The sequence below is a fragment of the Stereum hirsutum genome (genome assembly GCF_000264905.1).
Source record: "Stereum hirsutum FP-91666 SS1 unplaced genomic scaffold STEHIscaffold_19, whole genome shotgun sequence".
Taxonomy (NCBI): Eukaryota; Fungi; Basidiomycota; class Agaricomycetes; order Russulales; family Stereaceae; genus Stereum; species Stereum hirsutum.
In genome coordinates, this window is record NW_006763149.1 from 337,570 (window position 1) to 364,927 (window position 27,358).

General features: G+C 51.3%; 8 protein-coding genes across 8 annotated transcripts; 3 read left to right on the forward strand and 5 right to left on the reverse strand.

Moving 5' to 3' along the window:
* The first annotated feature begins 1,810 nt into the window (after window positions 1–1,810).
* STEHIDRAFT_125682 (uncharacterized protein) lies at window positions 1,811–2,454 on the forward strand. Its single transcript, XM_007310060.1, has 3 exons — window positions 1,811–2,032; window positions 2,104–2,171; window positions 2,249–2,454. Exons 1-3 carry the CDS (start codon window positions 1,822–1,824, stop codon window positions 2,402–2,404), a joined length of 435 nt encoding a protein of 144 aa, XP_007310122.1. The 5' UTR covers window positions 1,811–1,821; the 3' UTR covers window positions 2,405–2,454.
* Window positions 2,455–4,128: 1,674 nt separating this feature from the next.
* Window positions 4,129–5,425, reverse strand: STEHIDRAFT_125683 (uncharacterized protein). Its single transcript, XM_007310061.1, has 3 exons — window positions 5,138–5,425; window positions 4,975–5,077; window positions 4,129–4,917 (listed from the first exon to the last, which is right to left on the reverse strand). The coding sequence occupies exons 1-3, from the start codon at window positions 5,309–5,311 to the stop codon at window positions 4,406–4,408; spliced, it is 789 nt and encodes a 262-aa protein (XP_007310123.1). The 5' UTR covers window positions 5,312–5,425; the 3' UTR covers window positions 4,129–4,405.
* A 208-nt stretch (window positions 5,426–5,633) lies between these two features.
* Window positions 5,634–6,812, forward strand: STEHIDRAFT_104980 (23S ribosomal RNA methyltransferase; the record flags this gene model as incomplete). The annotated part of the gene is made up of 4 exons (XM_007310062.1): window positions 5,634–5,990; window positions 6,093–6,409; window positions 6,464–6,678; window positions 6,754–6,812. The coding sequence occupies 3 exons, from the start codon at window positions 5,634–5,636 to the stop codon at window positions 6,645–6,647; spliced, it is 858 nt and encodes a 285-aa protein (XP_007310124.1). The 3' UTR covers window positions 6,648–6,678; window positions 6,754–6,812.
* Window positions 6,813–7,040: 228 nt separating this feature from the next.
* On the reverse strand, window positions 7,041–9,010 carry STEHIDRAFT_125685 (uncharacterized protein). Its single transcript, XM_007310063.1, has 12 exons — window positions 8,878–9,010; window positions 8,777–8,802; window positions 8,683–8,713; window positions 8,590–8,622; window positions 8,384–8,515; window positions 8,217–8,315; window positions 8,115–8,153; window positions 8,013–8,057; window positions 7,927–7,953; window positions 7,833–7,873; window positions 7,740–7,762; window positions 7,041–7,644 (listed from the first exon to the last, which is right to left on the reverse strand). Exons 5-12 carry the CDS (start codon window positions 8,505–8,507, stop codon window positions 7,158–7,160), a joined length of 885 nt encoding a protein of 294 aa, XP_007310125.1. The 5' UTR covers window positions 8,508–8,515; window positions 8,590–8,622; window positions 8,683–8,713; window positions 8,777–8,802; window positions 8,878–9,010; the 3' UTR covers window positions 7,041–7,157.
* Window positions 9,011–10,238: 1,228 nt separating this feature from the next.
* On the reverse strand, window positions 10,239–13,756 carry STEHIDRAFT_104983 (glycogen synthase). Its single transcript, XM_007310064.1, has 6 exons — window positions 13,182–13,756; window positions 12,069–12,811; window positions 11,666–12,005; window positions 11,134–11,595; window positions 10,983–11,062; window positions 10,239–10,914 (listed from the first exon to the last, which is right to left on the reverse strand). The coding sequence occupies exons 1-6, from the start codon at window positions 13,635–13,637 to the stop codon at window positions 10,731–10,733; spliced, it is 2,265 nt and encodes a 754-aa protein (XP_007310126.1). The 5' UTR covers window positions 13,638–13,756; the 3' UTR covers window positions 10,239–10,730.
* A 451-nt stretch (window positions 13,757–14,207) lies between these two features.
* On the reverse strand, window positions 14,208–16,211 carry STEHIDRAFT_142589 (tyrosine tRNA ligase). Its single transcript, XM_007310065.1, has 7 exons — window positions 15,954–16,211; window positions 15,863–15,883; window positions 15,731–15,792; window positions 15,648–15,666; window positions 15,245–15,585; window positions 14,548–15,156; window positions 14,208–14,483 (listed from the first exon to the last, which is right to left on the reverse strand). The coding sequence occupies exons 1-7, from the start codon at window positions 16,075–16,077 to the stop codon at window positions 14,379–14,381; spliced, it is 1,281 nt and encodes a 426-aa protein (XP_007310127.1). The 5' UTR covers window positions 16,078–16,211; the 3' UTR covers window positions 14,208–14,378.
* A 1,510-nt stretch (window positions 16,212–17,721) lies between these two features.
* STEHIDRAFT_115526 (uncharacterized protein) lies at window positions 17,722–21,292 on the forward strand (the record flags this gene model as incomplete). The annotated part of the gene is made up of 7 exons (XM_007310066.1): window positions 17,722–18,128; window positions 18,199–18,287; window positions 18,343–18,513; window positions 18,578–18,602; window positions 18,668–19,234; window positions 19,303–20,942; window positions 21,000–21,292. The coding sequence occupies 7 exons, from the start codon at window positions 17,722–17,724 to the stop codon at window positions 21,290–21,292; spliced, it is 3,192 nt and encodes a 1,063-aa protein (XP_007310128.1).
* A 2,227-nt stretch (window positions 21,293–23,519) lies between these two features.
* STEHIDRAFT_150375 (uncharacterized protein) lies at window positions 23,520–27,258 on the reverse strand. The gene is made up of 2 exons (XM_007310067.1): window positions 26,745–27,258; window positions 23,520–26,667 (listed from the first exon to the last, which is right to left on the reverse strand). Exons 1-2 carry the CDS (start codon window positions 26,930–26,932, stop codon window positions 24,030–24,032), a joined length of 2,826 nt encoding a protein of 941 aa, XP_007310129.1. The 5' UTR covers window positions 26,933–27,258; the 3' UTR covers window positions 23,520–24,029.
* Between the last annotated feature and the right edge of the window lie 100 nt (window positions 27,259–27,358).

Sequence of the window (27,358 nt, forward strand, 5' to 3'; positions counted from 1 at the left end):
GTAATACGGGCATTTGTGTGTCCTCTATATATATACTCCACAATTTGGCAGTCCCCGCCTTATCCATTTAACGAGCTGTTGTTATGCAGGGAGAAACCACGGCGAAAGAAGCATGGAGAGACACGCCAATATCCACACCGTCCGTGCCATCGCGGGCCCTTCAATGGAGAGACAGTTCCTCTACACTTTTTCTGGGACTTTACTCCGTCGAACAAACGCCGACAGTCCCCAATCGCATGCCTCACCGCCCCACCCGACATGGGGACCATGCTAACTCCGCTGCCTCCTTTGAGACCAGGACCTTCACACGTTGTTTTCGCCGGAGAGATCGTTCGCGAACTTACGGTTTCGCTATTGCAAATGACCATGTTTACTGCTTTATCGTCATGGTCTCACGAATGTGGCGTTTACTTGCCGCAGATGAATGTGGTGATGATTGGTTACTCTTTCTTCCGAACTCGTACGCTGCCAAGTGTCACTTCCATCGTTATACGATAATCTACGATTTGTCCTAAGGCCCACTGCTTCTTCTTCTCCGAAACTTCAGCGCTGATTGGGACCTTTATCCTCACCTTCAGCCGACCATTTATGTACACAACGCCACCACTGTGACCCGTCTTCAAACGCCAAACTTGAACGCCACAGCACTCTGCATCATTACCTCCCGACTTAGACTCCGCAACTACGTACGCGTGCACACTGTATTCTCCGGGCGATCACGATGGTCGTCCAACTGTGTTGACGGGGCCGCTTTGCCGAGGATAAAATGTACAATTTACCAGCCGCAATGTCGCGCCGACACAGCTGACGGGGTTCAAACGCTTTCATTCGCTCTTCATATACCGACGTCAGGTTCAGAGCTCTGCCAAGCACAAATGTCAATGCGGTTTGTGGTCTCCGTGGATCAGACGCTTCAGGCTCTTTATTTGGGTGAGCGCTGATGAGCGTAAGTATACACATGGGGAATCGATTCGGACCCGTATCATGAATATGGACCAATTAGATTCTTGGGGAGGTTTACCTTCGCTCAAGAGCCCAATGGGCGCACTTGGCAGATATTCTTATCCGTAAGACATTAACTGACCCGAAGGTTGCCATATATTCGACACACAAGGAGATGGTATGGCATTGTACGAAGAGAAGGGCACATCTTGTAATTATCTCTCAGCAGCTCTACCTCTACAATACTCCCTTGGATTATTGAACTCTTAGAACTGCCTGCAATCATACTGAAACGTAGAAGCTGGAGCGGTATGGCCCAGCCCGGTCGAAACATCTTGGTGATGACTTTTCGGGTGGCTTCCCTGCTACAAGAATAAAGAGTCCCTGGAATTGCACGAACAGCGCGTATGGAGTCGGCGAACTTGACACCTTCGGAACTGGATAATAATGGTCTCGACGCGGTGCATCCCATGATCCTTGACGTGGAGAGTATGAACCTCAGGGTTCCGAACCACGAAATTATGTAACACCCATCAGAGAAAGCGAATGTGGAAGCATCAAAAATATCTAAGGGTGAGGGTGATCGTCAACTTGTGTGCTCGACTGGTCACTGGACTCAGCCACAAGCTGGTAAAAGAACGGCTTTGTGCGCGGCGAATCAGAGAGCCACGGATGTAGGGAGTAAATGAGGCGGGATTCGAAACCAGCATACTCGCTCAAAGCGACGATGAGCGATAGCTCGTGTCCCCGGATCGTATGTGGAATGCAGACAGGTGTGTCAGTGGAGGCATACCCCGAAAAACCGAACATGGCAACTGCCACATTACGGGAAGTGCTAAAATGAAACCAGCACAAGGACCGAAGTAAGTAGTCTTCAAGATGCATGTTCAGAAGTCGATCCACACTATTCACACTGCATGTCGAGCTAAACACGAGCTCGGCGATCATAAAGAACAACGAGTGACATCTCAATTCGAAAACTGCATCCGCAACGAAAACGTAGTAGGATGTGCAAAGACCTGGAAACACCCTCTGAAAAGACCATCGAAACCCCCTGTTTCTATGATTTCCCCCATTTTGCTACGGAACACTGTAAGATAGAAGAGCACAGAGCTTCAGTAACGAGTAAATTCAAACTTCAAATTGAAGAGAGCCACGTACAACTTCAATCAGACAGACAGTCGGACCACGGTGGAGGTAGACATGACGCGACGTGCTCAGATGCAAAGCTACAGGATGAAAGTAAGCGATCGGAGTGTACCTGGGCTAGAATTCGACGATAGTAGTAAAGTGTAACGGTACTCACCCCGGCAACGCAAAGGTCACCGCAGCATTCGCTGTTGACAGCGCAGGACTCGAGGAGGGGCTTGCACTCGCCGCGCTCCTCGAGGGCAGCAGCAGCCGCGAAGGGCAAGAAGACGGCGAGGGCAAGAACGGTCTTGATGGAGAACTGCATGGTTGAGAGATAGAGAAGTTGGAGGGGTTGTTTGGGTGAGCGAGGTTATGAAAGATGGGAGGGTGAAGAGCTCTGGAGACGAAATGGATCAGACTTTATACGTTTCATGAAGACGGGTTGGATATTATTTCCACGGTGGGACACTTAGATCTGGTGGTAAAGACCGTCTTTCTGCCGTTTGCCTCACGGAGCGCTGGTTGGCTGTAGATGCCGTGGTGTGGTCATTGGATATGATCAGTGATGGAAATTTCACAGAAGAACACGGGAGAACGAGGGTATCAGCGTATTGACGGACGGAGAGCGGCCAAAGCCATCCAAACGGTGATAGTTGTATTCAAAGAAGATGGAGGCGGTAATGAGTGGGGTCATTTCGACCAAAGACTTCAGGCTCGGAGAACCCAAGCGAATGGCGTACTGTGAGAAGACTAATGAAGTCGTACGCATGTATCACAGCTGTCCTTAACTGAGGCAATATTCCACGATGGGCATAGAAATCAGGCGGACGGGCCTCGAGTTTTTCATTTGGTGAGAGTGAGGATAACCCCAGTGGAGCTTTCACATAACTTGGCGCCACAAAGCCTCGCCTCCTCGAATATTCGACGATGCGGTCAAGGAGCCCGTCTGTAAAACGCTGCCTGTCTGCTCAGCAAGACTCCTTTGAGCAGACCCACAAGGAACAATGACCGAAATGGCAAATCCTTGATCTGGTGGCGAGGGCCTGTTCCATTTTCCATGTTTAGCTTTTAGCACTTTGCGGTAGACGTCTAGAGCATAAAGTCCGAGGGTGGGAGAACCGTCAGTCAGCCCCGGCCTTTGGTGGTGCGAGTAAAATGAGGGCAAATGCCCACCTTAACCCCACACGGGGAGAAAGTCAACTTCTTACGACGTACGAGATGATGTCAATGACTGTTTATAGATAAAACATGCGATGCGCGAGAGCCGCTCCTGCATATGGGTGTTGCACAAACCAGTATTCTTTTGGGAGACACCGCGGGTATGAGACGAAGATGTTGACCTTAAGCTTTTGAACATTCGGTAACATTTGCGTCGTCGCATGTCCCAATATCCTCGCGGTGTGGATCCACAGTGGCCTTGATGGGCGGCTCCTTCGTGGGCGAGGCTAGCGGCTGATCACATACACGGGAGCCATACCGCATCATACCTCAACTGCGCCCGTTGACTTCGACTCTTCTACCGCCACTAGAATAAAATGCATACGTCAATCAGTTTTATGTATGTCTTTGGCATGGAGTGGGAGTAACTTCGCCTACTGGAGATAGTTGCCTGTTCGCGGTGGTGAACCTGACAGTCTTTTCGCTATGCCACATCTAGGCGTCCTTGTCAATAGTCTGCCGATTGACGGATTCTCAAGGTGCTACCCAACAAGTTTGGTAGCAGAGATTGATTACCTCTTCAACCTCAACTTTGAACGAAGCTTTTGTCACCCCAGAAGACACTCTCATCGAGGATACATGCCTGAGTCCCAAAATATGGGGTCATGCTGTTCTTGACGGGATCCAAAGTCACAAGGTATCGCCCTCTTGCACCCTGTGAAAGCTTGATTCATTTGTCTGCTTCGATATTAGTGTGCGTTTCAGAGGACATCAGATCAACGAAGTAAGACTAAGGTACCTTGGAATATTTTTGATTCAATTGACGTCAAACCAGCTGCAAGTGACCAACAGCTAAAATAACACACCTTTCTGCTGGAAAGCAAAGTGGAGCGTATGAGCATCCCAAGCATGCCCCAGTACTCGATGTGGAGGGTTGCACACATCTGGACCATGCATGGTGTAACTTGGCATGAAACCCTACCGATTATCGTGTCTTCTCAGGCGGACTTTCCCGGAACATCGGAGCCCCACGAGAAAATGGATATATTGCTTCGCCGCAGAAGCAAGGTGATATTCGGAGCAAAGAGAAGAAATAAAGAACAAGAGCTCTTCGCCGCATCCTGAGGTTGGCATCATTGTCAGGGAATCAATGGGGCAAGAACAGCTCACCCTGTCACCCACTTCCCGTGTCCATTTCCACGGCAGGACCCGCTCCGTCAACATCTTCTGGGGCGCCAATTGTGACCTGTCCAGCATTTTCTGATTCACTGAGAGCTCGGTCGTGTTCGTCCGCGGTAGAAGCCCCCCGTCCCCGTCTACGTCCTCGACCTCCACCTCGACCACGTCCGCGCCCGGCACCACGAGGTTTCCTACCTCTCCCCCTCTCTTTTGGCTCATGACTCTCAATCGCAGTCGCCTCACCGTCAGAAGCTGGATCTTGTACGTGTGTGATCTCTGGAGTCCCCGTTAAGCTATCCAGGGATACAAGTGGAGCAACAGCTCCCTGAGCAATGTCTGGAGGTAGGGCGGCCTGTTCAGGGTTGGATGGGACTTGCGAAGTCGAAGCAGAAGGTGTCGAAGCCGTTGCCTTGACTGGACGTGGCTTCAAGTCGACTTCGTGGAACTGAATGCGTTGTTCTGTATTCGTAAAATGAACGATCGTTTTCTTGCTAGGATCATGCTCATCTGAATGCGAAAACATGTGATCAAAATCGGTCGGAGTATAAACAGCCAACGGCCTACCCTTGTCCTCCGCAAACAGCAGCTCCGTTCCCAACAGCTTCTGATGTCTTCCCTTGAAAACCGTGCCAGAAAGCTGGAGAAAGGGAGCAGGGCTGTCGAGGCCCTACTTGGAGTCGATGTCAATGGGGGCAAAGCATAGAACGGGGGCCCAGAAGCGGCTCACAATGAGACGATAATTTGAGCTGCTCGGAACGAGGGTTGGTTCTACACTGCCTAGATCCAAGGTCACGTAAGAGACTTCCTCTTCGACGGCACCGTCTTCGCCACGTTCATACTCATCGTCTGGGGCAAAAGACGAAACCTGAGTATAGCCGGGACAAAGCATGTTCGACGACATGATGGCCCAAAGCAGATATTGTACTTGGAAGTATGTTCGAAAGGTTATCCAGGTTTTCGTCTACAGCTTCGAGGAGGGTGGCGACAATCAGTCAACTCAAGAATTGAAGAAAGATGCTGCCGGAGAAAGAAGGCCACCTCCCGAAAAGGGTTGATTTGTTTATTTCACAAGCTGATGCCAAACAAAGGGAAATTCCGCGAGACCCGAGATGTCGGCGCCCGCCTTCTCGCAACTTTTCAACCGATTCGTTGCACGTCTCTGCAGAGCTTCCATGCCATTTCGACAAACAGTTACTATTCTAAATTGATTGGAGCCACGAACGATGGCAGCCTCTTTTCGACCGACTGCGGTCCTTCTCAGTGCCAAATCCCAACCACCATCCTCCAGAACATGGCTCGCTCGTCACTTCCAGGATCCTTACGTGCGCAAACGTCTATCGGATCCTAGGAACTACAGGTCGCGCTCTGCTTTCAAACTTATCGAAATTGAGGACAAGCACCAAGATTTTCTTCGATATCGCGATGTTAAGGCGGTCGTGGATCTCGGAGCTGCCCCTGGAGGCTGGTCTCAGGTTGCCGCGGGTTGCATGGGCTATGGGAGTCCGAGCCCAGCGGATGGTATACGAGGACGTGAGGGTCGGTCTAGGATAGACCACGCGAGGCTAGATGGACAGTGGGGAGTTAAGAAGAGGGCGGATAGTGAGTACCTTGAAGCGGACGATGCATGGAGTATGGAGGGGGACTCGTGGAGTACTACTCCGCTCGTTGAAGAAGGAAAAAAGGGAGAGGACACGGACCAGCGTGGGGTCGTCATTGCAGTCGATAAACTCCATATGCAGCCTATAGAGGGAGTTCATACATTGCAGATGGACTTTCTCTCACCGGAGGCTGCAGAGCTTGTACACGACCTTCTCCGGGCGAAAGCGAACAATGAAGGCAAAGCGGATGTCATTATGTCTGATATGGCTGCCAACATGTCCGGGAACGGTACACAAGACAGCGCGGCGTGTCTTGACATATGCTGTTCAGTGTGGAACTTTACTAGGCAGCATCTGAGGACAGCGCAGAGCGTAGGTCGACTTCGAGGGGGCGTACTCATGTAAGTACTTTTCTCTCATCATCATGATTCTTTACTGAGACACGTCCTATCCAGCCTCAAACACTTCGCTCATCCTAGAGTGGTTGTTTTCCGCCGGAAGTACTTAGACCCGAATTTTCATACCGTGCTATATATCAAACCCGATGCCAGCCGTTCTGCATCTTCTGAGGGCTACTGGCTGTGCATGGGCTATCGCCCAACAAAAAGTTCTCAAGACCAACCTATCACAGTGGATTGATGCGGTTAGCACCGTCTCCTCTCAATGACCTGTAGGTGTCATCTAGAACCGGTCTCTCACGACGCTCGTATCTGACAATTCTAAATCATTCTTCATTGGCAGCTAGGCTTCCATGCCCATATCACCATATCGTTATTTGCTTTCAGTCGCTCGTTCCCATCACCCAACACATACGGATATTTTACCCCGAGTACCAATTCGGCATGCAACATGATTGCTTCCTCAAATGAATCACTCCGCGAGACATCTTCAATGAATAATATTCACACTCTATGACCGGTCTGCGTCTTGCCATCCTTCTCGTCGCATCCCCGATAATCCAGTCAACATCCAGAGTGGAATCTTTCACGCAGGGTGGCCAGTGGCCCCTGACTGCAAGCAGAGTATCTCGTTGAAATATTAGGTTTATACAACACTCGTAACTCATCATCGTGTCGTTCGTCCGCTACATGAATTACAACATACATCCACCACAAGCAAGAGTATTCTAGACGTCATCATCCCGTGCCACTATGTCCGTGAACGCGAGCTCGAAGCCACCGAATTCGACCAAATCAACTGCTTCGCACTATCAGGCTCCTCATACGTTCGGGGTGTGGAGAAACCGTCCGCATATCCAGGTGACGGTGACGGCGCCAGATTCTCTAACTCGAAATGCTCTTCGTCCCGACGTCCTCCTATTCCCAACCCTAATCCACTTCGCCTCGAAGCATGAGCGCCCTCAGATACACCCTCATCTGGTATCTCACTGTCCCCATAGCTCCCATCACCGTCATTGGAACTATCATCCATAAGACCCGGCCCATCGAGCCCGTCGTTCGAATCGTCACCTGGTCCCCAGACTGTCGAAAATAGTGCTGTGACTTTGCCGGTGAACGTAGCGGTCTGAATGCGAGACGCGGAGGAGGAGGCGAGACGAATGTTGGAAGAGTGCCGCGAACGGAGAATGAAGAGGAGCACGCGGGTGCATAGGAGGGAGTGTATGACGTGCTGAGGACTGTGCGGTGTGGATGTTGCGAGCGGTGAAAGGCGAGAGCAGTCGGGGATCATGAAAATGTACGAACAAGTGAGTGGATGGAAGAAGGGACGTACGTGGCGAGCCAATTGGTCTCTCCCTGACACATTTCTCGTTGTCAGCATCGCAGACCGGTGGTGGTAAATTGGACGAGTCACGACGGTACTCACCGCGAATGTTACTGGTACAATGATGTTCGCGATTGTGGCGACTAACAAATGCCTTAGCTGCTGAAGACCTGACAGACAGAGCGCGGAGACTCACGAAGAATGAAGAAAAAGTAGACAATCCCTGAGAGCGGCGGCATAATTCAGACTAGACACGCCTATAGATCGAGAGGTCAGGCATACCTTGTTGATAGAGCATTTTCACCATTGGCGAGTGCGTTGCTCTTACTATGTGACGAGGCACTATTTAGTGGAATGCATGCGATTGAAAACAGTAGCACATACGATGTTGTCTGGCTTTGACCGCAGTCAGGATGAAGATCGCTAACGCGAGAAAACGACCAGTGTAAGCACAATTCCAGTCGGAATAAAGCAGACGAAACTTACTGGTTTCAGAGAGCCCTAAAAGAATATACGCGACGTAGATGATACTGCTCGCATGGGATAGAAAACACCCTCGTTCTCCTGGATAGCTGGCCGAAATATCTGACAGACCAATCCAACCAGAAACAGTGTTAGAATAGAAAGAAATAGAGGCTAGATAGTAAGCTCACATATGAGAGACTGGAGCTCGAGTTGGGTGACCGCGATGGCTGGAGGGTAGAGCAAGATCGAGACACAGATTAGGACAATGCGAACCCAGCGCTTTCGTCCCCATATTGCATACGTCCGGAGCATCAGGACGCCTAAACGAAGGGACGGAAAGGTGATGGTATGGATACATGTGGAAAGTCTGCCAACGAGGTTCGACGCAAGATACCTTCTGATACCAGGGTACCGAGTACAATGAACCCTGTGGATTTGTCGTATCAACTTGGGTGTTAGAACTGGCAAGAGGCTGGCGCGGACTGACATGTGCCGACGCGATATCTCCTAAAGCAAGCCTGTGTCCGAGAAAAATCAATGATGATGTCGAACAATCACACTGTGATCGGAGTGTTACCGACCTCAGGCGAGTTGACACCGGTCAATACTGGGACACAGAGAGATCATGATGAGTACAAGCGCAGGAAAACACACGGCCACAAAGAAATATCTTAGAACCTACATTGCAAGGATATGAAGGTGCTGACAAACGGAGGATATCGATTTGCAAGGAAAAGAATCTTCCCTAGCGACCAAGGTCCGTTCCATACGTACTTTATCTTCACGGATAAGGGTATGGTAAGCTTCCTGTAGACTTTCAAAGCAAGATGGTCAATTCATAGCGCCAGACATGCTCTCACCTCTTGTTCTACCGTTAAAAACCAATCGTAAACCTATCAGCAGAAGGATGAACCAAGTCAGAAAGGTTAAGTTGAGTAAACGCCGCTTCGAGATCGTCAAACCACGTGTCTGACGCCACAATTCGGATGCGAATGACAGGATAAGCAAGAACAACTTGCCAGTAATGCTGCGATCCCTGCGGTAGTGTACGGCGATAAATTCTGTACAAGCGAGAACATTGTGGACTCGTAAGCAACGACAAAAGGGTATCATGATCAGCTTGGCATCCATACAAGTACCTTGCAGGTTCCCTTATACTAGACGCCACGCGAGGATGGCACTGAGGAGGGATATGTGCTCACCAAAGCCTTCGCACTAGACTCTGCCGCCCTCGGAGCAAGGGCGTGAAGTATCAATGCTGACAATCTCTCGTGGGTCGATGTGGCTACCGTCCCAGTCAACGCAGAGACCGCAAATGTGCCGGACATGCGTAGAGCGCACAAACAGACAAGGTTGTGTCTCCCACTTGTCCTTGTCAAAGAACGTGTCGATGCGACAACAGTTCTACCTAACTTAAAGGGAGATAGGGTCAGCCTGTCGAAGTGGGGCACGACGGAGTGTTGGGGCGGGTCAACAAGAAAAAGAGTCCGACTCAGATCGACCGCCCGCTCACCCTTTCTTCTGCTACTCAAATGTCATCCGAGCTCTCCCATGCGTCAGCCGAGATATCCTCGGCGACACTGCCCTAATACCGAGGTCGCGCACCATTATAGCCTCAAGCTCGCAGGCGAAAAGATCGGAGCGGGAGACCAGTTGAAAAAGAAAAAGAAAATTGTCTTCTCTCGAAAATCGAATGTTTGGAAGCCATGTGTAGTTTTCTTGATGCATAGCCGGCGCCTTGGCGCTTCTGATTCGCTTTGGGCCAAGAGTCCTCGGGTAGGAGATAGGGGCTTTGCAACAGTCATGCTTTGAAGGTCGATTGGGCGGTATGTAGGTCCCTCAAAACGAGCTCGACGGTCATGATGGGTGGTTGTTTGCAAGCACCTATGGAGTTGTTCACCCATGAAAGTTATTAACCGTTCGGGCCGACGGATCACCAACAGCTCAGGAGTCGTTGCCACCAACTCGAAGTGTCCGAGTTGTGACAGAGTCTTCGACCCCTCCCACCTGGAAGATCGACCACTTCTTCTTAAATAAGCAGAGGAAAGCACCACTAACGAAACGATCTCAGATAATTGTTTATATATACAAAATTGCAGAGAAAACCTTGGGCTGAACGTCGAACGGTACATAGCAGAGCCGAACTATCACCACGACAACGCAGCATTTGAAAGTAATTCAAGCTAACACCGCCGACGGAAGAGGAGACGACATACACGTGCGTCGGAAACATACACAAAGTTGGAAAAGCCTACTAGCATGATATGGAATTATCTAGAGGAAAGGATCTTCTTTCGCGTCGTTACTCTTCGTTAGGGAGGGGATTTTGGAAATGAAGATGGAAAGTGGATATGAGGATGGGAGTTGGAACTTGGGTGATATTGAGGAAGTTAGAGAGAACAAACAACATATTTCGGAGACAGCAAGAACCACCAAGAACGACCACTCGCCATATCTTACAAAAACAGAGAACAAAACCTATCCCGCCTCGTCCATACCTCATTGTGATTCACAACTCGCCTGCAGACCGCGAGATCAAGACGACTTTCCATTGAAGGCCCCATTTCCGTTTCCGTTTCCGTTTCCATTCACCATCGACAGCGCGGCGTCGGCCTTCTGTAAGTCGCGCTCGCTGAGGGACTTGAAAGGACCTCCTCCCGGCGTGCTCGCACCTGACATCACCGAAGACGCGCGAGAGCGCACTTTCATGACCAAGGGGCTATTGAAACAAGTCCGATCGTCAACAAGAGGTGTTTCTGGATGTGAGAATATGAGGAGAAAACATACAAAGGATACGCGTCGTCGTCTTCCTCTTGCGAACCAGGCCAAGCATAGCCACGGTAATCGCTCGTATGCAAAGTCTGCATCTATAGTTTTCAACGCGTCTGAAATCAGCCACCGAGACAGATAAAAACCCAAGGAAGAAAAAGGAACGAACCTCCTCCGTAAGCGTTCCCATATCTCCCGGGGTCGCGAGCCCACCCATTTTGAACCTCGGACTCCCCGGCATACTCAACGCCAACCTCTCCGGGCCCTTCTCGAAATCAAACTCATCTTCCTCTTCCCCATCCACGCCCATCCCATTCGGCGTCAGACCCACAAACGCGTCCGGATACGCCCTCCTGAGCGCCAACTGTCTCGCCTTGGAGTACTCGATCCCGAGGTTCTTCCAGTCGAGGAGCGGAGAGAGACGTTCGACGCGGTTGCGCTGGTTAATGCGCTGCCGACGGGTCTTTTGCGAGAATGAGAAGAGCGAGTCGGCGAGGGAGTTGACGGAGTCTTCGGCGGATTGCATCCGGCGGTCGATGATGTAGCAACCTTCGTCTTCAGGACGGTCGATCATGTCTTGCATGAAGCATCCGAAGCCAGACAAGTTGGTCGTCACGGACGGGATGCCCATCTACAATGGCGAAGTTCAAGCATCAGCGACTATGATAGAAAAACGAGTTTAAATGAGCGGTAACACATACGACTGTACATTCGGCGGGCGTGTATCCCCACGGCTCGTAATAACTGGGGAAGACACCGAGATGACATCCACGGACGAATTCCTCGTAATCGAGACCGAGAACGGGGTTGTTGGAGCTCAAAAAGTCGGGATGGAAAACGACCTTGACCCGGTCATGCGCGTCATTGAAGAGCTTCACGCGGCGAATCTGGTTCAAGATCGGGTCGTTCGCATCGTCCACCATGTTGTGCGTCGTAACAGGTGGGAGACTGTTCCGTTTGAGCGCAAAGATGCGGCGCTTGAGAAGAATCTTGTCTTCGTCCGAGAGAAGGTCGGACGTCTTGGGGAACTTCGAAAAGTCGCTGCATCAGATATAGAATGTGTGAGTATGGAACAGGAAGGACACAGGTTAGGGAAGCATTAACCCATTGGACTTGGCCGCCAAGTCAAACAGGCGAGACCCTATACGGTTCTGGATCTCGGTGACGGTATCATGAAGCTGCTTCGTCACGGCCTGACCCTTGAGCGAGTCGATGGTGTACGAATTTGTGGCGGCAGGGTGGATGAGGAAAGCAACGACAGTGATATTCGAGCCTAACTTCTGCAACCGGAAGTTCAATCGTGCCAACGACTCGATGAACATATCGATACCCTTGTTTCTGAACTCGTATCGTCCAGCAGTGAATAGGTAGAGGGTGTTGTCCAGATCCCAGTCGAAGTGGCCGTAAAAATGGCCCCGAACGAATTCGTTGATCTTTTCCTTGGCTTTCGCATGGATGTTCTGGAACTCGTGCATAGCCTGGAACTTTACGACGTTGAGACCGTTAGGGAGGACACCATCGGGTTTGCGCTTGAGTAAGTGCTCCGACTCGAACGCGGTAATGTGGGAGACCGTGGTGAATACGTCGGCGCAGTGAGCAGAGGAACGCTCTATGCAATAGCGGTGGTAGATACCACGCTTGCCGGCTTCGTGGTCGACGTCGAAATATTGGAGGTTGTTGTAGAAGTCGACGGAGCCAGCGCAGAGATAGCGACCGAGAAGGGTAGCATGGGTGGTGAAGACAGTGGTCACGTCGATGTGGCGCTTTCGGCACAGGGGAATTGCGACGCCAGCTTGCCATTCGTGGAAGTGAGCAATGACAGCGCTGTGGTATTGACGCGACACGTACTAGACAAACAATGAGAGTTAAATTATGCCGAGAACAAGTATGAGATAAAGAGCGTCTGATAGCTGTGATGTATGAAGGTGTCGTCAACACATAGACATTATATCGCATCTCGCATCTCACAGCACATGAGGGCGCACGTTCATCAAGCGAACACAACCTGTGACATACGTATAACGCCGAACATGGTATCCTCTGGAGCCACCGGTAGGTAGAACACTTCCTATATCGAGACCCACAGTGTACAATTGTGGGTCCATCACCTCGAGCAGAAAAACGCGGCAGGCGGATCTTGTATGTACACGCTCGACGGCCTCGCCGACCACAAAGCCATTTCTCCGCGAAAGTATGAAAAATAAGATATGCACGTACCTCGCCGAGGAACCAAGCGACTAGGTATCCAAAGAGAATCGTCTCGTTCGTTTCGTGATCATTCGGAGGAGTCGGAATACCAGCCAGATTCCACAAGTCACCCTTCCACTCGTCCAAGCGGTGGTACTGGCTACCAGTATCGAAAAGCAAGACGCGGGGCGCGCCTTCGATCAACCACCGTCCATAGAGCACCTTGACTCCCTGCGCACGCATCGCGTCGAGCGAAGCCGCGACGTGAGGGTCAGTGGGCTCCTCCGCTTCGACTTCCATGGGTGCGGTCTTGTAAGATAGAGGGCCTATGAGGGTGTATCTGTCGCCATACTCTGATACTGTGACGGGCACTTTTGTCTTGATGACGGTGTAGATGCCGCCGACCTTGTTGGCGACCTCCCAGGCGCACTCGAACAAAATCGGATTGCGAACGTCGCGTTTTTCTTCTGAGATGGATGTCGCCATCGTCTCCGCCGTTGGTGGTGTCGTAGGCGCCGTTGTGGATGATCAGGAAGGGAGAGAGACAAGGGCGGGATGTGGCAGGGCGAAGCAGAGTACTTAGGGAAGAATGCGGGGTCGATTCCGTTGTATTCCAGGTTGGGTAAGCAGTGACGTCAGTGCCCCGCATAGAAGCCGTCTTCCCCAGACATCAGCGGTTTCTCCACCCTCAAGGTCATCGATCTGTGGAACCCAGTTGACTCAACGAAACACGGCGCATCACAACCTTCGACTCCCACTGCTCTTGGAGGTAGCAAAAATATATATATACAGATCTATCAACTTGGGCCACCTGAAATATTTCATCTCGGTTTTCAGGAACATATTCTCGTAGCCGAGCTCGACGTCTCTGGACGCATGCAAGACGTGCCTGGACTCGTTCGACGTTAGGCAATGGGCAGCCTGCGCTTTGAAGGCCATCCGGTGACGTCCGTACACGAAATCACAAGCGTCGGGATTGTCCTCCAAGCTTTTTCCTTTCCAAGATCTCGACAGCTCTGGAGGACATCTTCAGCCATGCGAACGTGCATACCCACAGTGAGATAAGGAGCAGTTATCTTTAGCACATACAACAAGTTGCGAAACTTCGGATCATCTCTAATCACCTCTCGCTCCTACACAACTTCGAGCATCCCTATGCAGATCCATTAGCGTCTTTCGAGAGCTCGACCGCCGCTTTCACTACCTCTTCGCCTGGTGCAGATGCTGTTATGCCGGCGTTGACTCGGAAGGCGGGGCAGTCTCTCCAGGAGCTGCAACAGGTTTCGCCGCGTTCTTCCCCTTGCCGGGAGGAGGCGGATGGTATACCTTCTCCTGCAGGACGAAGGCAAGTCAACCTTCGCCGGAAAAAATGCGAAATATATGGGAAAAGACAAACCTTCTTCTTCTTGGCCGGTTTCGCGTTTGGATCAGGGTACGCCAACTTTTCCGTTTCCTGCCACTCCGTGCTCTCCAAGAACGTCTTCCTGATCGGCTCCAGCAGCTTCACCAACGCGTCCGCCACCGCCACCTTCAAATCCTTCGGATGCAGCGTCTTCTCCACAAACGCAACCTTCATCTCCTCATAACTCTTGTAATGACTCGGACCTCCGAACTTCTCATCCCGATGGACCGTGAACACCGTACCTTCCGGTGCACCCTCACCGACGAACGGTTTCTGATTATCGTCCGCTTCCCCCTTGCCCTCCTCGGGATCATCACCCGTCTCACCCCGCAAGCGCTCGAGCCGCATCTCCGAGATGGGGATGAGCACGGCCTCGACAAACGAAAGGACACCGTTCCCTTCGACATTACCCTCTTCGCAAAAGGCAGACTTAATTTTTTTGCGCACGGCTTCTGGAGGGTCGAGGAAGTCGATCTTCGAATTCGGGTCGGATGAGGACATCTTGCCGCCTGTCAGGCCGGGTACCATCGCGTTCATGAGATGAGCGCGTTTAGCGTAACCGAGACGCGGGAGGTACAGTTCGGCGAAAGTGAAGATCTTGCGCTGTGCGATGTGATATGAACGCCACATACGCCACAGTAAGTAATCCGACCATCATAAAGTGAATGAGATGCAAACGAAAAGGCCGTACCTGGTCGACACCACCGAATTGGAAGTCCACATCGAGGTACTGCTCGTCTAACGCCTGTAATCCAGGGTATAGCAACCCACTCAACAACGGACTCTCAACCTGCTTCACCACCTCCGCACCAGCCTTCTTCGCGTCGTGCTCCGTCACGGTCGCACAGAGCTTGTAGTTATCGAGGTTGTACTCCTTCGTGAGTTGGTAGGAGGACCCGAGGACGAAAATGAGTTTATCCGTGGGGATCCCGAGGGAGTGAAATACTGATCGCAGTATATGTTCGTAGTACTTTGTTCTGTGCTCGACGAGCGCGAGTGGTGCTTTCATGTTGTCCAGGAAGGCATGGATGTCTAGACGAAGAGAGGCGGGTTATGAAGAGCGTCGAAGGTAGTCCGGCGTGTTTTCTACGGACCAGCAAGAAGGATTTTGACCTAAGACGAGAGCGAGAGCAGATGATAAGCATGGAGATCGACGGTATAAAGGATTGAAACCAACCTCAACACCCGCCCTCAAAAAGTCAGCGATCTTTGTCAAGGGCACGAAATATCCGACGTGTGCTGTGGATTCAACCGACATATGTTAAACCTGATGCATATTGTGCTAAGAGTGTATGGATCCGGTGCTCACGTCGGCCAGTAGGTGCAGTACCTAGACACATCACAATCACCATCTCGTCAACACATCTGTTCAATCCAAAGAAGATAACAATCACACGCACCCCAGTAACATTTCGGAGTCTTTCCCTGGTCCAAGAGAGCCTTGATACTCTCCGCACCAAGCACCTCCTGCAGCCCTCTTGTAATCAGATGATACTTTTCGTCTGCGCTCATTGAAGAGGCCATTATCGATATATACTCCGCGCCTTACTAGTGCCCAAAGAGAACGGTTGGGTTGGACGGAGGTAAGAGGTATAACGGTGGAAGGGGGTTTGACTCGAGTGCTAATTTATAAATCTTCGCCACACTGTGCCAGCGATGATCGAGTCACGCCGGAATTTGCCGGACACTGTATGGAGGATGGTTCAAGGATCGGAAACCAGGTTCGAGTTCGATATTGCATGTGCTTACCATGAGACTTGCTCAAAATGACTTGGAAATGTTCATCTCAGGCCCATCCGGAAATGCGTGGATCTCTGAAGTTGCATCCATACACGAAACCGCCACATGCAATGAAGAATGGGCACAATGGAACCAGCTTCGAGTTGAAGCCGAATCCGACAGCTGTCTTACTTCCACCTGTGCTACTGGATGGTGAGTGGTATATTATTCGCCGTAGGCATTTTTGTAGCTCTTATTTTTTTTTTGACGATGCGACGACAACACTAATATTGAACGGGTGGACATGAACCAAGAGTGGCACCTTCATACCCATCGGATGTCTTTCAGCGCAGAGTTATCTGTGCCCGGGTATCGAGCAGCTCGATGGGCTTTAAGACCATAATATCTTTCAAATAATGACCGCTCACATCAAGTTCCAGGGATACAGCGAAGACTAGAAACGCATGCGCTCAATGTTTGTTGCCTCCCTGCTGATATTCCTTTCCTCTTTCCTCTTTCAAGTCGCCAGCGTCCGCGCTGTCGTGATGCCGCCTAACGCGCGTTCGGGCGGACCTCTGTATCAGAATATTACTACGAGCTCTGTTGAGTCCATATCTGTGCAGAGAAGACATTCACATTGACGCGTTATGCAGATGTCGTACTAAGTATTGCGTGTGATGCAATCCGTCAACCGGGGTTCGACACCTACCACTGAGTCGACTCCTCCGTCGAGGGCTCCAAATCACTGACCCCGTCTTCTGCACATTCACTTTCATGAGGTGTTATAGGCAGACACCATGTTCTACTAGTTACATCGAGTTGAACGGTGTCCGTTACGCTCTCTACGGCCAGCGGATCGTTGGTGGTTTCAAAAATTCAAGAGATCCTCGACTGTGTCTTGTTGACGAGCAGTCAGGCGATGCTTGCAACTTCAACTTCAGGAAACCCGACGGCCTCTCACCACCAGCCACCGAATACTTACGACTACCTTCCACTTCCAACTCGGTGCGCAAACTTCTTGCTCTCTCATCTTCCCCGATCCCCATCCTCGTCTTTGAAATTGAACCTTACTATGTAACGAATTCCTTTTATAGTCTCCGGTATTTTATAGCTCATCTGCAGTGAGAAAGCGCAATATTCGGTCTACAAAACATGGCTGCAATCATCACCTCTGTCAACGATGCTAAACTCGAGCCTTATTGTCCCTAGTAGTGTGCGCACCGCCAGCACGTACTCGCACAAATCGACCGAATAGTAAACAAACGATCACAAGGTTATATACGCTGGTCTGTGCGTGAGACTGAGCTATTTTAATTGAGATGCGCCGCTATCTTATATACATTTCCGGATCCTCAGCCTATCGAGGCGCTCGGTCCACATACCCTTCACCTTCTTACCCTCCGATTGCACTGTCCGCTGAGTTCGTCGTCGCTGTACTGACCTTCACGAATGGATCCATTCTCCTTGGCTACCGGTATCGCGGGAATTCTCAGTCTTGCGGGGCAAGTCGGTGCAGGTGTCTGGCAGTTCCAGCTCTCATTCCGAGACGCTCGAGAGACCTGCACAAGTTTGACTCGAGAACTAACCTCTATCAGCGATACACTGACTGCAGTGCAGAGGAGGCGAGATGATGTCGGTCGATCGAAGCCAGATGTGCTCATGCATTTGGAACCTTTACTGGAAGAGTTACGGACGGTCTTAGCTGACTTACTAGTCGAATTTCCCTCCGGCGACGTCATGACGATCCGGAAGCGTTTGGTATGGGCGTCAAAGGGGGAAAAGATGGTGAAGGAATGTATATCTCGCTTGCAGAGGACTCAAACTCAATTAGTATTGATGTTCGAACTGGACTCGTCGTAAGTCTGAACTATCCGTGTCTTATTGTTTACGGTATGCTGATTATCATTTCTGCAACTCGGGTGCCAGTGAAGAACTATACCAGATCAAGGAAGTCGTGAACAGCATCCAGTCAGAGCAGCACAAGATCTATCAAGCACAGTCTAAGGTCGATCAAGGTTGGTTTCAGTGCCCTATGTTTCCATACAGACTAGAGAATAAAAGGATCCGTAGAACGCATCGTGCAAGATACAATAGACTGGCTTGCGCCACTGGACGCGACGAACCGATTACAGATTTGCTTAGAGCAGCGTCATGAACAGACTTGTGGATGGTTGCTCGAGCACGAACAATTCAAGGGCTGGAAGATAGGTTGTATGCCTTTCATCTGGCTTAATGGCATGGGTTAGTGTCTCACCATCTCCATCTCTGACCGTCCACCTGATCACTGACATCCATTTAAATTTAGCTGGTGCTGGTAAGACAATCCTGGCGTAAGTTATGATCATACACATGCACAGGGGTACGAAAGACTGACCAACATACATTGATTTGTAAGTTCCTTTGTCATACAACACCTCCAGGAAGTCAAGAGGCCCAACGATGTGCTTGCCTATGCATATTGTGATTTCCGCACGTCGGAGGGTACGGACCCTGCTTCCATCTTGCGCACACTCTTCGCCCAGTTGCTCGCAGATTTTCCCGGAAGTATCCGAGACGAGTTTGAGGATCTGATCCAGTGTCGCGTCCGCAAACAGGGTCCACCTTCGTCCTTAAAGCGTCTTGTCGATTTGATTCACACAGCTGTCAAGCCTTGGAAGCGTGCGTTCTTGGTCATAGATGCATTAGACGAGGCGCGTGACAGGCAGAAACTGCTGGAGGTTGTCTTGACGCTTGGATCGTCCAGCATGATCTCGCTCTTCGTGACTAGTCGCAGAGAGAATGGCATCTTTCAAATATTTGGAAAACTACCCTCGGTCTCCTTAAACGACGAGCTCCAGCAGGTTCAAGGCGATATCGACTTAATGGTTGCCCATGAAATCGCTTCTCGTCCACAGCTTTCCAGATTGAGAGAACCCCTGAAGACCGATATATCCGACGCGTTGAAGGCGAAAGCGAACGGGATGTACGTTTTACTATGCATTATGCACATGACACCGTAACCGGCGCTAATACTCCGACTTCTCTTCATAGGTTCCGATGGGTTCAATGCCAGCTCGACTTCTTATGCACTCGAAAGACGCTTCGAGGCATGCAAAATGCGATACACGATCTACCTGCTGACTTGGCAGCTACGTATGACCGGATCCTCCAAGGCATCGAGGACGCTGGCGACGAGACGATTGCAATCGCTAGAAAAACTCTTACATGGGTCGTTGGTGCCGCTTATTCGCTTCGTCTTGACGAAATTGCAGAAGCAATTATGCTGTCCCCCGGATGTTCTGCGTACGATGAAGACGCCGAACTCATCGATGCTACTATGCTCTTGGACATATGCAGCAGTCTGCTCTATTATGAGCCGCTCAGCGGTTTTGTCACAATCGCCCACTTTTCAGTCCAGGAATATCTATTGTCAGATTATCTGGTCCATAGCTCCCTCGTGAAGTATCATCTTTCCTCGACCACAGAAGTCCATCGATACCTCGCTATGTGCCTCATATCATACCTCTGCTTCAATGACTTTAATGTCATATGCAGTACGGTAGAAAACCTACGAGAACTATGCAGTAGAATGCCCTTGCTATCCTATGCAGCAGATCACTGGGCAACTCACACCATGCTCGTTGATCATGAGGACGAGGATCTTTTTTCGCTTCTTCAGGAATTCGCTCTCGACAAAAAGTACAGAGTCAACCACTTCCTCAGCTTCCAGGCATACCAGATGTTGCAGAGCGGCAAATTCTACCTCTTTCAGCGTGACCCTGATCGCCCCAACATCCCTTCATTTGCAGGAGGATGTGATCCCATCTGGTCCTTTGTTCATAAAACAGGTCACACCTGGCCTCTCCGTCGTCTTCTCCAGAGGAAACCTGAGCTCAAAGACCATGTCACCATGGACACAACTCTGTTGATGTCTGCCTGTCGCTGGAAAAAGATCGCAGCCGCCCGAGTTTTGTTAGAGGCTGGCGCAGAGGTCAATATGCTACATCACGGAGCCGCCGATTTTGTGTATAGGAACCTAATACTGGTATCTCCTTTGATCGTGTCGTGTTACTACTTTGACAAAGACATCGCCGACCTTCTTATCGCTTATGGTGGGGACGTCAATATGGGCACACAAGGCCAATGGAATTGCCTTTGTGCCGCGGTTTATGGGGGATTCTTTGAGGCGGTGCAGTTTGCTGTTGAAGCACATTGTGACTTGGATGTCAGGACTGACTCAGGAAAGACTGCCTTAGGGATCGCGATAGAGGGGCACTCGCATAAGATCGCGTCTTATCTCATTGAGCACGGGGCATCCGTGGAACAAGCGGTCAAGCATCTGACTGTTGAAGACCTGAACTGGGCGAAGGAAATGCCGTGGTATGCGCAACTTATGTCCGCGATGAAGTCTGGCCATCACGATTTAGTGGCAGAGGGCGGCCTAGGTGCAGAGGATGTGCAGTCGATTCTGATCATTCTCCGACTCCGCCTACGACTGCCCATGCCAGTCTCCAGAATGATCCTTGACCTTGCCGAGTATTGGGTCGCTACCACCGTCTATCGCAGCGCTCATGTCGCTGTCACGGCTCAAAATGGTTTGAACAATGTCCCTTACGTCTCCGCTGTTGTAGAAGGAAATCAAAAGTATCCTTTACGTCGAATCACTTTTGTCATGGTGTCGCATGATCAAGGTACGCTTTTTTGTCGTCTGCAACTTGCTCGAGGAAGGATTCTAATCACCCCCCTAGGATGGAGCGACTACCCTGGGGACCATGGTACTTATAGAAGCTCTAACACCTGGTTTGAGGCCAGAACCACCAATAACCCCATGGCGGTCTACATCCAAGAGAACGTGCATGCTTCACAAGAGAGCCATGTCCATACACAAGTTTGGAGCTACGATCAACAAGATGTACAGCAGTCTCGATGGCTGCGGAGCATAGAGCGTGGAGATCGTTTGGAAGTATATGCGAGAGCTCAGTACAACGGCTGGGTCAATAATGTCGAGAGCGTCCGAATCATTTTGGAATGGGCAGTATGATGTTGGTAAGATGTATTCAGAGAAGGTTTAGGACACGTACAGATCCATGTAGCCCCGGGTCTTGAGTCGGATTGAATTATGATCTGTGTGTTCTCGCACTTGGCGTGACTTCAACAATGATGCCAGAGACAAGTCTGAGTGACGATAATCAACTTGAAGAACGTTATTCCTCGTGATACTGTACTTTCCAATGCAGATCTCCGCGTCCCCTGCCCCAGAAGGGACATGAAGGGACCTCCCGCATAGGATAGCCCCCCCTCCGAGCTACCCATGAACTCGAAATCGGACATAATAGCATAAATTTACCAAAATTGAATATCTCCGTACATCACCTTCAAAGAAATTCTTTTTGTGTGCATTTTATTTAGTTGACTTTTGCCATAAAAGCAACGACCCAAAAGGAGGCCCCAGCGCCCAGTCAGTGATCCTGACAAGAATGGATTATATAGTCACGGCAAACTCCGATTGAGAGGGGGCGGTGGCGTGAACACCAGCGTGGAAAAGTACAGCAGAGAAGTCCGCGCCCATAAGGTCAAGGTTGGGTCAAGGATTCGAACAGGATGCAACAGCCTGTGCTTAGAAGATTCTGGTTGCATAGTCAGCACAGCTGGACAAGACCTCTAGTCGAACTTCGGACAATCTGACTCTGGTCCTCACCACTTCAACTGATCCTCACTGAGCCAGACAAGTAGACTTTGACTCGTAGACTCCTCAGCTTTGACTCTCAGACGGTCGTAATCTTATACTTAACCTTCTCTTCTTCTACAGGCTATCTCACGATGCCCATTTTTATAAAACTACGAAGCCCGCGGCCCGGCATGCACACCCCTTGTACTTGCACCTTCCTCCCTCGAGCTCATCGACCCATGTTTGAGTTTCAAATGCAGGGTTCTCCACACAAAGCCTATCAATTTCCTTTCCTGGTCGCCATTGTCTTCGCTTTGTCGGTGCTATGCCAACTTAAATGAGTTGGCACAATGACTGGCAGGTATATAAAGGCTCTTCGAAGTATAGTCGAAACCATCCCTTTGTCTCTTCACTCGAGATCTCTCTTACTGCGCATAAACGATGCCGAACTCGAGCCTTTCCGTCGCTGTGCACCGTGACTTACACCGTGACAATGCGATCAAAAAAACGTCACCTAACGGTAAAGAAGAATGCCTTATTGCCTTTGTATGCAATAGTGCTGAATGAATACTTTGTCTTCCGTTTGCTCGTTATAGGTGCACCTGTGCCTTCCCAGATCGAAATGACCGAGCAGCTTGAGAAGCTTGAGAAATCTATTGCAGAGCGAATCCGCCTATGCGAGCGTATCGCAGGGCGCGATGGCCCATGCGCACCCACACTCTTACCGCACTCACCGTCACCTTTGATGCTATCACGATCTTTACCACCATCAAGGCCACAACAATCACCTTTTCAAGTCATCATCCCGTCCCGACCACATCCCTCGACCCCCACAATCACGATCACTCCTCCTTCGCCGCGATTTACCATGACCTCGATGCCCTTCGCCACCGCCACCTTCAACCCTTCTCCCCATGGACCGGCTCCGACGCTCGAACAACTGCTCCACGAAAGGATCGCTCGCTGCGAAGAAATCGGCGCAGCCATGTCAGAGCTCTCGAACTCTCCTGGCTTGATCCCAACGATGACGCCTCGGAATACGTTGATAGCGCTCGCTCTCGGTCCTCCAAAGCATATCGGCATCAGTATAGGACTTTCTGGAGGCGTCAAACTTGGTTGTTAGGATTGTGATTAGATCATGATTCTTACTTTCGTTCCTTCGTGTTCAAGTTCGTGTTGCTTTTACGGGAGGATCGCCATCTCTCTTCTCATTTATGTGGAACTATGTCAGTACTGTACCCAGATCTCATTTATTGTTCACAGTTCTCCCCCGTCTTGTTGTCGTTTTCTCCCGCTCACCTCTTCTCTTCCATACTTTGCTTTTCGTTCTCTACCCAGTCCCGACTAGTTCGTGACATGTGGCGTATATTCTCCTCCATATATCTACCTCTTTTCTTCAGTTCGTTGATCTCCTAGTGTTGAGCTTGTCTATTCGCTGCCTACTCCCCTGTTGCAATGAGATACTTACATTATCCCACCAGCGCCGCTGACGCCACACAATACAGTACGCCACCGCTAACTTCGTTCTTCACTCACATCGCAAACATTCAACATTCGTTCAAAGACAATCGTTCAATTGCATCTGAACGTATGGCTATGACAACTAGTGAACTAGTATTGCAAGAAAAGCTGATGAATCGTGTAAAGGATCAACTACTCACACGTCGCGGTATATAAACGTACAAGTGAGGACTATGGATGCATATGATGATCGCGCGCGCAACTCGACGTCGCTCGAACGCCCCCAGTAACAAATCGTAACATAAAGGATAACGAAAGTGCAGTGGGTGGGTTCGAGGAGGAAGAGAACGACGCGATGGGATGGTATAGTGTACAGGGTGATGAGACGAGGACGAGACAGATTATGAGAGACGAGCCGTGATGGTAGGCGGAGGAAGATGCACAAGAGCGAATAATCAAGAGATGCGAGGCATGACAGGATAGAAAGAACATGGAGGATAATGACATGGAAGGATGCTGAGAAACGCAGTCCGGAAAAACTAACAGAAAATCAACGACAACAGCGCAGCCAGGAATGGATCACACTCCAGGGTAAACGTACAAAAGCAAGACGGACGAGAAAGCAGACAAGGACAGGGAAATGAAGAGCTTAAGGACTGAACACGTTGCGCGAATAATACTGTGAAATGACATCCGCAACCTCCTCTCCGTGGTGCTCCGCAAGGTACTGCTGCCTGAGGTGGTGCAGCCTCCTCTCCCGTTCATCGTGCCTGTGCCCCGCCTTCTTCGGTGGGAGCCGATACTTATACGTCGTAAGCTGGACCTCACCGCCTAGTTCGACTTCATCATCCTCAAACTCCAGCCCATCGACCTCTCCGCCTAACTTCTCCTGCGTCTCAGCGACCTCGACGGTAGGATAAAGATCCTTCTGCGAAGCGTGAGGCGTCCACTCCTCGTACTGCTTCCCGAACACACGTTCCCCGGGCTGCAACGCGAGTTCCTCCGGCAACCACTCGTTGGGCATGATCTTCTTCATAGGCTCACCCTGCGGCCACGGCACCACCTCCCCGTTCTCGTTCAACCTCTCGCCCGCGTCGTTCAAGTCGAACGTCTCGAGCCACGGGTGGGTATACGACTTCGCGCTCTCCTCGAAGAGTTCTTTGACCTCGTCGCTACGACGGAACCACTTGCCGACGCCGACCTTGATGACCCTACGATCATACGGAATCGGATCCGCGAGCTTCTCGGCGTCGATACCCCTCCCGAGCTCATTGTTCGAGAACCGAATGCCGACGAAACCTCCCTTCCGGCTCGCGAGACCGTCAGCCATACCGGTGACCAACTCGTGCATCCTCTGGATGCGCATATTGCGAATGCGTTCCGTGAGCGACTTGGAGATCTTGCGGTCCTCGTTGGACACGTTCGTGACGAAGGGCGCTCCGCGGGAGATGCCTTTGCATAGACGGTTGAGCGCCATAGCGAGTGGACGGGTACTCATCGTGACGGTGATCAGCGGGCGCCAGAACGGTGTCTCTTTCAACGTGGGTTGATATCTTTCGCGTAGGGCCGTCAGGTATCCCTGGACGTCTTCGATATCCCCAAGCTCATCTCTGCGAAACTGACGAAAAAAGTTGTGTTCTTCGCGGACCGCGGATGGAGAGGTCGGCATCGAGACCTCCGACGCGCGGACGAGGGTGGAGGAGTGGAAGCCGCGTTTGTAAAACGTGGAGGTCCCGTTCTTGTTGAAGGCGGCGGCGGGAGTGGGAGGGATGAAGCCAGAGGGATGCGTGACGGTGCCGTCGGGAAGGACGACTTCGAACGGAACCTTGCCCTCGAGGGCCCTGGTCTGAGCCCTGAGGAACCCTTCCTTGACGCTCTCTGCAAGGACGGCCTCCTCCGTAACACGGTCCGCAACGCCCTGCGTCTCGACCAGAGGATCGCGTTGACGAAGCTCGGCTCTGGGAATGACATGGGGAGCGGGAGAAGGTACCATGAAACCGGACGGATGAATGAGATTTCCGTCGATGTCGAGGTGCTCGAAGGGAATCTTGTGGGCTGGGCGGTTCATGCCCGAAAGTTCAAGAGGCTCAGCGTGTGCGAGTTCCCGGTCTGGTTTGCCGTCCCGGACCAATTGGCGTTGCAGCTTGCGAGCGACGAAGAACTCGGGAACCACCGAATCGGGATCGACTTCGACGAGAACGGCGTCCTTGACTTTCCCGATTAGGGCGGCGGGGAACTCGTGGGCAGGAGTCGGAGGCTCGAAACCGGACGGGTGCCGAACAGTCCCATCGGGCTCTTCGACCTCGAACGGAATCTTCTGCGAATGGGGGCGGACATGCGCACGAACACCCGTATAATCCTCCTCGCCAACCCGCTCGGCGACATTTGCGGTCTCAATCGATGGGTCTCTCTCCCTCGTATCGGCGTAACTGACGGGAGCTTCTCCTGGAGAAGGAACCGTGAAGCCAGAAGGGTGAATAATGGTACCATCTTCGGCCTCGAACTCGGTCGGGATCTTATTGGCTGGGCGGCGAGTAGACGCAGCGATGTCATCCGAGAGGATGCCGGCACCGAGCTCGTACATGAGCGAACCCTCGAGCTCCTTCCTCTCTTGGATCGCGTCACGTTGTTTCTTGCGCTCGACGTAGTACTCGGGGACGGTGCCCTCGCGAGCATGGTCGTCCGATGTCTTGGGCTTAGGCCGAGGGTTGGAGTACTTGCTGGCGGAGGAATGAATGCTGCGAGGGCTAAGGAGGAAGACCCGAGGACCGTCGCGGGCAGAGGTATGGAAGCCACGAGCTTGGGCAGGAGAAGCGGAGGTAGACGAAGACGTAGAGTGAACGGGAATAGACGCGTCGAGGTTTATCTCCTTCACGTCGTAGTCGGCGTCTTCGCCATTAGCGAGACGTTCGAGGATCTTCTCGGGATTTTCGCCATCTTTCCACCACTGCACCGGTCTCTCTTTCTTCGCCGGGAGCCAAGGCCAACGTGCGTTGTCCATACATTGGGTGGCTTTCGGGTCGAGCTTGTGGGCTGAAGGACTGTTGAGTTTGCGGAGAACGTCGGGGAGTTCGCTCTCTCGGGTGACGGCAACAATGTACTCGTGAGTGTCGGCACGTCCTCTTGCAAAAGAGATGGGATAACGAGACTCGGCGACGAAGACTGTATGAGGTTCGTACGCTTTCGGGGAAGGGTTGTCGTATTCCTTGCCGATGGCGCGGTAACGACCTCCGGGGAACCAGTTAGAGGCGCGAAGGTCGCGAGGGCGCGTAAAACCTCCCATATATCTGTGAAGCAGTCAAATGCGTCAGCATATGATTGAACCGGCAGAGTGAAAAAAAAATGACATCGAAAAGGAACATACGTCTTGACCTCCGTGAGGTGCGTGCTGATGTCTATGCGCTCATCTTTCTCCGCCTTGCGAACACGACGGACTTTCCGCTTCATACGTTCGACGGCTATGACGGTCTCGGCGCTCGAAGCGCCAACAGACGAGCTCGCCCATCGACGTCCAGCCTGGGGTAACCTGACAGAAGTTGGAGACGGCCTCATCGTGCCAGACTTCGTTATACCGCGGGACTAGTTCGTTTTGTTTGTAGTAGAGAAACCTAGCTACTTGCCAGGAAGTGTAGAGGGTCTAGAGGGGTGAGTGCGGGGTAAGGAGATGGATGTAGAGGTCGAGGCTTGAAGCCATCCGATTTCTGAGCTCTCGCTATTTCTTCCAGCTTGCGGCTCTCCGGCCCGGGCTCCCATCGAGCGAAGCAGGCCAAAAACCAACTGCTATCGCTAGAAAAGGAAGGTCTTCTTTCAAGCATGCGTTGCGGACTGCCGTCATAGGCGCTACGCGGTGGATCAAACAGTTTGGGGCTCTGACATGGCGGTCGGGGAAGAGGCTTGAGAACGTCGACGCAAAGCACAGAGGATGATATAGGTGAGACGGAGCTATCGCTCGCGTTCCCGTAGTCAGATGATGCGGTG